The sequence below is a fragment of the Nestor notabilis genome, unplaced genomic scaffold (assembly GCF_000696875.1).
Source record: "Nestor notabilis isolate BGI_N333 unplaced genomic scaffold, ASM69687v1 scaffold14155, whole genome shotgun sequence".
Classification (NCBI taxonomy): domain Eukaryota; kingdom Metazoa; phylum Chordata; class Aves; order Psittaciformes; family Psittacidae; genus Nestor; species Nestor notabilis.
Genome location: NW_009928925.1, coordinates 1 through 10,478, shown reverse-complemented (window position 1 = coordinate 10,478; position 10,478 = coordinate 1). Strand labels below are relative to the sequence as shown.

Here is a 10,478-nt window from a genome sequence, read left to right as displayed (position 1 = left end):
AAGATGCAAAAGCAGAATTTAACTAGTACAGGCCAATTTTAAGACTTGGTAGTTACGTATAGCTAAAATGTCAGTTGGCTTTTAATGATGTCAAATAGTAATGGCACTGTTGGCAAATGTTACAAAGTTGAGAGGGCAGCATCAGAAGGAGTGTGACCAGCAGGTTGAGGGAGGTGGTTCTGCCCCTCTACTCTCCTCTCATGAAGGTCCCTTCGAACCCAAACCATTCTATGATTCTATGTATGCAGAGGTGTTTGCGATGTGTTTATAATGACTTAATGCTGATTAATACTTTTTTTTATATTTATGTATAGGCTTCAAGACTTTTCTTACTCATCATTACTATGAAGGAACAATTTCATTTCAACCAGCAAAACACACACTGGGATCTCCACGAGATAAATATACCTGCAGAACGGGGTAGGCTACTGTTTAACTCTGGATGTTTGACATGAAGCCTGTACATAAATAGGTGTCACAGAAATGTTGTTTCTAATATCAGAACACTTACTCTGAAAAACACAAGCTTGTAAAAAAAGTTTACTGACTTTATTAAAGAGAACACCATGTTGCTAGGTCAATAAACAAAATGTAAAATGTAATAACGTTTTGTTAGCTGGTCCCCCTCCTCCCACAGTTTTAAATGAAGAGCGGTGCCCAATATAACGGCATAGTACCCAGTTACAAGGTGCTGAGGGTGCTATGCTATGTTACTGCTGATAAATTAAATGTCTGGATGCCTCATAGCTTCTACAAATAGAAATAATTATTCAGAAGTTCTCAAATGTTCACACTGTAATTGGATCTAGCAATTTTAGTGGTTGTTTTGGTGCCATGACAGCAGCTGGCATGGCTTGTCCTGAGGATATGTCCTTTCAGTAATCATTCTATTTAGCACTTTTTTTATAGACAACTGCAATGCTGTATAATTTCTGTGTGTTATTCTTCACTTGTTTCTCCAACCAGGGAGCCTACCTCAATCTTCCAGTGTTCCTTCCTTTCTCTTTGCTTTCATCTGCTTGAAGTTATGCAATAGTGTTTATCATTCTTCTTTACATATGAATATATCTATCAGAGATATAGTAGTTGTCACAGCAGCAAACAGCACAGCAGGATACCAAGGAGCCAGAAACTACATGGAAGTTGTTGAGACTCTGCTGTGTTAGTGCTATGACATGCTACAGATCATGGTCTCCAGTACTAGCTGGAGAAACTATTTGATCCATTGGGTGCCTTGATGCAGGAGAAATTCCAGAGGGAGAAAGCTGTCATCCAGGCCTCAGTCAGAAAGTAAAGAGTGCCTTCTGCCTCATGGGGGATTTTATACATCCTGATAATTGCTGGAAGGGAAATAGGGCTGGGTATAAGCCATTTAGGAGAATTCTGGAGTGTGGTGGTGACAGTGATCATGTAGGTGATTGGCAAGTTGACTAGGACAAGTGCTCTGCTGGTCTTGTTACAGAGAAGGGAAGTGGGGGATTTGACAGTTGAGGGCAGCAGTGACTGGGAGATTACAGAGTTTAAATCCTGAGAAAAGGAAGCAAGACAAAAAATAGAATTGCAGCTCTGGTCTTTGGGAGAGCAGATTTTGGTTTATTCAGGAATCTTGGCAAGATTCCATGGGAGACTGCCCTGGAGGACAAAGAGGCCCATGAGAGTTGGTAATTCCTCAAAGAAAAAGAACAGCATGTTTTGATATGCAGAAACTTGAGTAAGAAACATGATAGAGCAAGTATCTGAGAAGTAAAGAGAAGGTGGAAGTGGAATGGGTTACTTTGGAAGAACCCAGAGGTGTGGCCTAAACATGCAGGGATGGAGCTGAGAAAGCCAAAGCTCAGATGGAGTTGAAATCAGGGATGTGAAGGCTGTTACTTCTTACAAAGGGATTATATGAGTATAGCAATCAAAACATAAAGCTAAAGGACCTTTGGGCCTGCTGGTTAGTAGTGTGGGGAACCTAGTGATAAAAGATACAGAAAAGTAAGAGTAAATTACTCCTTTGCCCCAGTTTCCACTGATGTTGTGTGCCCCCAGGCTTTGCAGGTACCAAAGGTCTGTGGATGAGTGGGAAATGGTGGGTGTTACATACCTTGACTTTATCAAGGCATTTGGTACTGTTTTCTTTAGTATTAAAACCAAAATGTTGAGATGTGGTCTAGATTAGTGGATGGGTGGGGAACTGGCAAGACTCCTAGAACGGTTATGAGTACCAAGACCAGCTTGATCCCCCTTGGGGATCAATACTGGGGCTAATACTGTGCAACATCTTTATTAATGACTGGAATGGTGGCTGAGAGTACACTCTCAGCAGTCTTACGGATGGTACCAGATTCGGAGGAGTGGTTGACATGTTGAAAGTCAGGGCTGCTATTCAGAGGCACCTTGGCTGAAGAAATAGCCAGTAGGAAGCTCCTGAAGCTCAGGAGAGGTAAATGTCACGAACCCCAGGGTGAGTAGTCTCATGCAATAGTACTGACTGGGCACTGACTGGCAAGGAAGGCAGCTCTGATGAAAAGAAATTTGGGATCCTGGTGGACACCAACTGTATCTGAGTTAGCAGTGTTTGCGTGCAGCCAGGAAGGCCAACGTCATAGGTTGGCCAGTTGGCCATACTACATCTTGGGGTGGGGAGATCTTGTTATGATTGGGTAAAACAAAAAAGTTGAACTGAATAATAGTTCTGTTTTCAGGAACTGAGTAGTGTTTTTGTTTTCAGGTGTTACATTTGCAAGAAAAGTGAGCAAAAGCTGGCACAACAGCAGAAGCAGTGTGGATTAAAACATGAAGGTAATTTGTCAGAAAAAGATAGTGTAACATTATACAAATTATTATTTTTTTCAGAATATATCAGTCCAAGTGTGTGTGTGTGTTTTGGTTTGGGTTTTTTTTTTTTTTTAAACTATTGTGAGTTACATTATTTCTTTAAGTTTAAGAAAAATACATGTAAATATGTGGAAAATACATAAGGTGTCTCCTCCATCCAAACCTCGGAAAATTCTGATAAATTACACTAGTCACTTGTATATTTCAATGGATTTGGTTTCTTTTCCTCAAGTAAGATATATTCTGTGACCTAAGACTGTGTTCTTTTTGTGAGAAGGGCTCAGCTGGTAAACTGTGAGGTAGAATAGAAGGAAGCAGTTCATTAAGATAGCTTTTAGAATCGGTCTGGTTTAAAAATTTGTGTTTTCTAGTGCAAAAGTCACCCTATGGAAAGAAAATATGAGGCAGTGAACTTGGACAACTAGTAACAATCTAGTGGCCTGAAGTATTTACGTACAATACCCCACCAGTATTCAATATAAATGACAAATGAGATTTCTCTCCTCTTTCTCTTGTTATACTATCCTTACTTTCTTTTTTTCCTCCTATTCCAACCCCTGCCCACACTCCACGGATTTTCTTATAGGCATAACTCTTCCTTCCTTTCAATAAAACAACTGTCAATATACTGGATTCCGTGCTGTCATCCTCCTAGTTGTATCTTTGTCTGACTACTGTCCCCTATTGGGGGGCACTTGTGGCCTTGCTGGAGCAAGGGATACAGATTCAGTTGGCTGAGTTTTGCTTCTGGTCTCAGTTTGTCATCTTGGATAAACCCTTCATTACACAGCAGGCAGCCTTCCTTCCCATGAGTGCTTGCTTCTGCCTTTACTCTATTTTTTTCTTTTCTTGTAAAGCCCAGTGCATAAAACCATAATTTTCTTGACACAACCATTGGCCCTTATGACCTAGATTCTTATAATTACAGTTATTTTGCACAGTATCTTTGCCAGGTTCTAGACATCTGTTAGCAAAAAGAGTATCATCATACTGTAGAGATTCATTGGTACCATAAAGACTGTATATAAATTTCTATGCCAAGTTGAATTCCTCTTCCACATGCTTATATATAGTGCTTCTATTCCAGCTACTGCTTTTAGATCTTTGATGTAGTCAGCAGATGGGCAGATTGAAGTATTTCTTGAGTTGCTTGAATTTATGCCTAGATTTAGCTAAAGAAATTGCTTTACATAATGTTTTCCAAGGAGCTAAATGTGATAGTAGGGGTTTTGGTAAGGAAAAAAAAAAAAATAAAATCTATGTTTTTTAGAAATAACCGTAGTTTAAAATTACCAAGATTTTTTCTTTTGTTTGTGGGGGGTTTTTTGTTATTGTTGTGGAGGGGATTGTTTGGTTTGCTTTTTAGATCTGCCATTTTGTTAGTTTTGATGGAGCACAGGCAGAAGAAAGCCACAGGTTAGCAAGCAATCAAGACTGCTTCAACCAGCATTGCACAAGACATTAAGCAGATAATTATGTAGGATATTGTTTACTTAAATCCTTTTTACTTCTGCTGGCTGACTTTCTTTGCAGTCCAGTCTCTTCTCTGTTTAGTACTGGTAAGCAAACAATAACAATCAGCTACTCTTGATTTGCAATGAAAAGGATTTTAAATCACCACCTCAGACAAGCTTTTTACTCAGCAGGGTATGTTGGCTGACTCTCTCATTGTGTACTTGGTTTGTGCACAATTCAGATAAGTTTAGAAGGATGCTTGCATTGGCTGTCACTGAACATATTTCTTTGTATTGTGCAGAAGTCTATGTGCATGTGCTGAGTAAACCGTGAGTGTTAGTACTTTATGCTGATTTCAGCAACTTGCTGTGTATATATACACAATAGACAGTTGAAATGAGCTTATGATTGCTCTATTATATGAAAGATTATTTTTTTTGGTGAGTTATTTGCGCTGTTAGAGTGACGCACCCCACAGAACAGTTATGAAAGCAGTTGGTCATCTAAAATGTGATAAATACCCTGACTTTATTCTTACTGGAATGGTGAAGCTTTTTTTTTGGAGTAACATACTGAAATTTATACTAAATAGTTCTTTTCCCACCAGGTGAAAACAACCTCTTACAGTAAAATTCATAAGCATTCTCCCTTGGGTAGTTTGAGGCTTATTTATTGCAGTGAGCATACCTTAAAAGTTAACACGTGTGTAGACACGCTGTAGACTAAATTATTAATGTTTCTCAGATAAACAACAAAAGGATTTATCAGTAAAGGGTGTTGTTTTATTTTGTTGTTTGTATATCAGAAAATGGCTGGTTTTCTTGTAAATAAGCACTTGTATAGTTCTGGACACGGATGTTTCCAGTTGCAATAGTTTCTTATGTTCTGTTGAGTTACCTTCATTTCTGAGCAGGGCCTCGTCATTTTACTGCAGCCTGAACAAAGTCATTTTGTAGTTTGACATTTCAGTCTTTCTCATCTCTCTTAAGATACACATTTTGAATCTGATTTAAATCATTTCTTTCTGTATTGTACTGTTTAAAAGCAACATTAAAAGAACAGTAAAGCAAGCAATTCTAAAACCACTTTGGCAATTGATGTGAAAATGTTGAACTCAAGGGCTGCATTTTTTTTTTTTCTCGCTATTACTGATTGGTTTGTCAGGAGATAGGATACTGTAGATGGAGAAAGAATAAAGTTTTTGGTTTCCTTTAAGTCTTTTGTCACATTATAATCCTACTCCATTTTTCCCAGAGTTCTATTTTTCTTGCTTCTATTGCTGAAGAGTGTATAGGAGGAAGTTCCAGTGAATAAAAATTCAAGGAAGCAAGTAAAGTTCAAAGAGCAAAGAAGAAATACAGCATACTTTCCAAACTTTTTTTTCTTCTTTTTCTGATGTATAAAGCTTGGAAGAGATCAATTCAAAATGAATGCATCATAGGCATTAGGTTCAAAATTACCTACACAGTTGTAAAAAATGATTTTTTAAAGTAGATGTGAAGTTCCTAAAACTTAGACAGTAAAGAACAGCAGAATTTCAGGACATGAAGTATATAGCATAAATATCATCTATAGTCCCATCAGAGAAGCACCTTGACAATAACTATGTTAACCCAAATGTGGGGATCTGAATAATGTTAGATTACTAAGTCCGTACCAGTTAATATGCCTCAAAACCTCAACCTTGCTGTGGTTTGAGGATTAAACTTCAGTAAGTTTATATAAACAAACTTTAATGTTTTTTTCTGTTAATTTCTTAACTTTACCCACATCATCAACAATGGCACTTCACTCCTGAACTCCAGTCATAGAACTGTGTGTAGCTTCACAGACAATTCTGCAATCATTACTGCTGTGAAATTGGTGGTTTGAAATATCTACATCCACTCATATTGAGAGGAGAATAGGAGTATTAATGGCTGCTTTATGGCTTTTTCTTTTTGCAGTAAGGAAGGCAATTGTATGTAATCTAAAAATGCAAAGGCATTTTTTTAATCTATTTTTATTCATATTCAAGAAAATACAGATTAGATGACAACTCTGCAGTGCCTGCCACTGTTTCTTTGTGCTCGAAAATTCCTCTGCCTCTTGGTCTAGGTCTGATCTCTAACAGAATACTGTCATGTTGAAAACAGACTTTGTACTGATTTCCAGAAATCTGTAAAGATTTATGCACAGCAAAGTTCAACTCTGTTAATACTATTAATCGTCAGACATTTGGGATTGGAGTGGAAATAGACTACCAAATAGCATTGATCCTGAATCTCATGTGCATTTGTCAGAAATAGTGAGCAGTTTTAGTAGATAATCTCAGTCTGTGAAGGGAGAAAGAAACTTTCTCTGTTACTATATGAAAAATAGATTTATTTTTAAAAAATGCAGTTTATTTTATGTATTTATTGTCGGTACATGAATATGCCCAGAATAAACTTGTAAATTGCCAAAAATTGCTTCTTAATGTTCTTCTGAGTACATCAAATTGTAACCTGTCTCCATGCCTTTATTGGTGTGTTCCAGAAGAAGAAGAATGGAAGGTTATTAAAGGAAAATTTCTAGCCATTAATGCAGTAAATATGAGCTGTGCTTGTCCACGAAGTCCGAAAGGTCTTTCACCAGCAGCTCATTTGGCAGATGGTTCAGCTGACCTCATTCTAGTTCGTAAATGCTCAAGATTTGATTTTCTACGGTACCTTGTCAGACATACAAACCAGGATGATCAGGTGTGTATTCCCTTTGGCAATGAATTCTCCAGAGTCAGTCTAAGTTGTAAATATTCATGTTCTTAGATATAAAAAAAGAACATCTATAAAGCAGGTCTGTTGGGGGTTTTTTGTTTTTTAAAAAAGTTTATGCATTTTGGGTGACATAATCTCATCGTGTGTACTGTTACAAAAAAACCCATTAAATCATTCTGTCTAAGTCAAGTGTTTGGCTATAGCATTCTAACAAAAGTCCACTTTTCCTAATTGAATTCTGTTTCATAACATTTTCCATATATTTGCTGTTTGGACAGTATTTACAGTGATTTCATCACAACTGTGCCCCCATGTATTTGTAATGAAAAACTGCTCACAGGAGTGCAACATAGCTGAGGTAGAAGATGTAATGAAGAATAATAAATCACTTTGTGTAAACTGTATGAAAATGGGGTTTAGAAGAAAGTTACCAGAACTGTAACTTGTTTGTCGTGTTGTAAAGTGCAGGCTTTTAGCAGAATTTCACTGCATATATGTGACCAGGATATAAGCTTTATTCATTTGGCTTTAAAATTATTCCTTGCGTATGTTGTAGCTGTCAGGATAAACTACAAGGGAAGATTCATCACTGCTTTGGGATTGTAGTATCTGTTGAAACCAGAGCTATGGCTGTGAACACACACATTTAGTATTTGTCACAACCTGATGATATTAACATGTTCCGGAAATTATTTGAACAATGCACGAATGTCATATCCAGTTATAAAAGCAATAATAAATCTCACTTGGTTATGATGCTATTCTTCGTCCTCTGTAGAAGAATTAGTATAGATTCTCTTTCCTGTGTTTTCTCATTACGATTCCCTGGGGCATTGTGTGTGTCTGTTTTCCTCCTTCCTGCTATTCTCAGTCTCCTGCTCTTCCCTTCACTCCTTCACACTCACTCTCACTGCTCCCTTGATGGTTTTGATTATTTGAAGCCTTCTTGGCTACCTTTCAAATTGGCTTCAACATTTATCAAGCAAGTACATTCTGCTTAGACTTGAGACATGAGAGCATTCATGGGTGGCTCTGTGCAGCTGTGGATACCAGTTTTTGTAACTAAGCTGTTTGGACTAGCACACTGCTTAGTGAGCCTCATTGTATCCATGAGCCACTGCTTCCAAGAGTGGAATTTGACAATTTGACAGCTTTTTTTATGGCTAAAAGCTGAGGGAACTTAAGACCTAGGAGGTCCCTTCAAATCTGATGCTTTTTGTGATTTGTTACTATGGCCATTCCCCTTCCAGTGCTTCCTAACTATTCCTCTATGGGATATGTTAGTTTTGTAGTGTAGATTAAATGCAGGGTGGTACATATGTCCTCACTTCAGGTTAGTGTCTAAATAATAGTGGGAAACCCTGTTTCAAAACTTAACAAATTTTGCGGGGCACCCTCTAATTTGATTGTTCCTTTAATTTATGAAGCCTGTTTTAAAGCATTTTTGTGATATTGTAGTCTGCATTCTCTAAGAGCAATTTTTTAACTGTCCTACTTTTTCTAGCTGAATCAACTAGTTGTTAGAATGTAATAATATTGCCCTCTATTCTTTTTATCCTATACAGCCAGCTCTGTGATGTGATCACACTGCCATGGAATTCTCACCTCCAGGACATTGTTCCAAATGCAGAAGCAGAAGGCTTTCAGAAAAGCCCATGTGTCTTAAGGGCTGTAGATGAACAGGTCTTGAGGATGGTACAAAGATCCAATCCAGACCTTCCATGTTACGAGTTTTTATAGAGTACTTGTACCCCTTTTACTCATAATCACAAAACCTGTTATCTGATTATCTATAACATGACCACTTGAAGAGGACCCTTGAAAAGTAATGTTTCAATTTGGCTTTATTGTTTCTGATGTGCAGCTTTTTAAAAACAAAAATCTCTCTACCTCAGATAAGCTTCTCCAGAAAATTGGAGTGGACAGACTTGAATACAGAATGCTGCACACTGACTTGCTTTACACATCAAATGAGTTTAACTAATTGTAATTGCCTGTTTTGACTTGTTTTTTTTCTTTGTAGTTTGACTTCTCATTTGTAGATGTTCATCGGGTGAAGAGTTTTCAATTTACTTCAAAGCTTTCAGAAGACAATGAAAGCAATGTCACCGACATGGGAAAGAAACGTTTTGGCCAGTTCTGCAGAGATCATCCAGCCTGTTGCTGTAATATTGCTAATAGCACCTGGAATTGTGATGGAGAAACTCTGGAGAGTTCAGCAATTGAAGTGAGGTAAGCATCGATTATTTTTCTCCACGTACCAGCAAACATCAAGCTTTTTCATTGATTTTAAAGATGCTCATAAAGACATCCCCAAAAGGTGCCTCTGCATAGCAAATTTGGGTCTTCTGATAATAAATTTTTTTATATGTACTTTTTTGAGTCCTTTCCAGAGAATAAGTTTAAGTGATCACTGAGAAAGATAGATGGCCCTACCTATGGAGTCATACTTACGTCTTAGGAACTGATACATACTTGTGCTGGGAGGATTCTTTTTAAAAGAGCAGAGTACCTTATTACTCTGAGGAACAGCTTTTCCTGTTAAACATAAACTTTAAGCATCATTGTCTTACAGATGAGTGTGTCCAGTACTTCATATTTTTTGACACACAGCACTGAGTCTTATCTCCAGCCTTAGCATATGGAGAAAGAAGTTTGCAGTTGTGCAAATAATCAAATTAGAAGGGAATTTGAAAAATTTGAATGGGGTTTTTGGTTGGATTGTTGGGGTTTTTTTGGTGGATTGGTTTTGTTTGCTGTTTTTAGAATAAAGAGAAGCAAAAATACATAATATTTACATGCAAGTGTGTCCATTAAACATCATCACTTAGCAGTCCAAAAGTGATTTTTATAAATACTGTGTATTGTATAAGATGAGCTCATTTATGTACCCCATAGAACTCTGTGGGTGGAAAACAGGAATAACTGGAGTGATGGATATGTGAAAGCATCCAACCTTCTGTGCAGGAAGGGACTGTATCAAGAATGAGAGTGCATTTTCTGTTGTCTGGAGCAAGGACCTTTGTCCAACTGCTTAAAATTAATGGATTATTAAAATTAAATGTATAGTACCCATTTGTTTCTCATTAATTGGTTTCTGTTTTCCAGGGTTCACTGCCAGTTAGTGAAACTATTTGCAAGGGGAATCGAGGAAACCTGTAAAGATGAAGCTGCCTACCGCCAGAGTAGTGTTGAGCAATTACTATAGACATTGTTCCTCCAATGGGGAGAAGAAAAAATGAAAGCTCAAGGAACTTGAGTAAATATGCATTTTAGTCAAATTGACAAGTATTTTAAACTTTTAGGTTTGGTTGTTTTGGGGTTTTTTTTTATGGCTTCAGTTTAGTTTTAGACATCTTACTGCATTGTGTCATTTTTTAAAGAACATTGTAATCATTAAAATATACCTTGGAGCAATGTAATCTAAGTTATGTTAGAAAAGAGAGAATTGACACACACACATAT

The 10,478-nt window shown here is 37.3% G+C and overlaps 1 protein-coding gene across 1 annotated transcript in view; it reads left to right on the top strand.

The window, feature by feature from the left end:
- CERK (ceramide kinase) overlaps positions 1–10,322 on the top strand; it is a gene marked incomplete at its 5' end in the record, with an annotated part of 27,798 nt that extends 17,476 nt beyond the window's left edge. The window contains 5 exons of the mRNA XM_010014753.1: positions 315–420; positions 2,717–2,787; positions 6,796–6,998; positions 9,037–9,245; positions 10,122–10,322. Of these exons, the coding sequence (XP_010013055.1) occupies positions 315–420; positions 2,717–2,787; positions 6,796–6,998; positions 9,037–9,245; positions 10,122–10,221 (689 nt within the window). The remainder of the gene's footprint in view (positions 1–314; positions 421–2,716; positions 2,788–6,795; positions 6,999–9,036; positions 9,246–10,121) is intronic.
- Between the last annotated feature and the right edge of the window lie 156 nt (positions 10,323–10,478).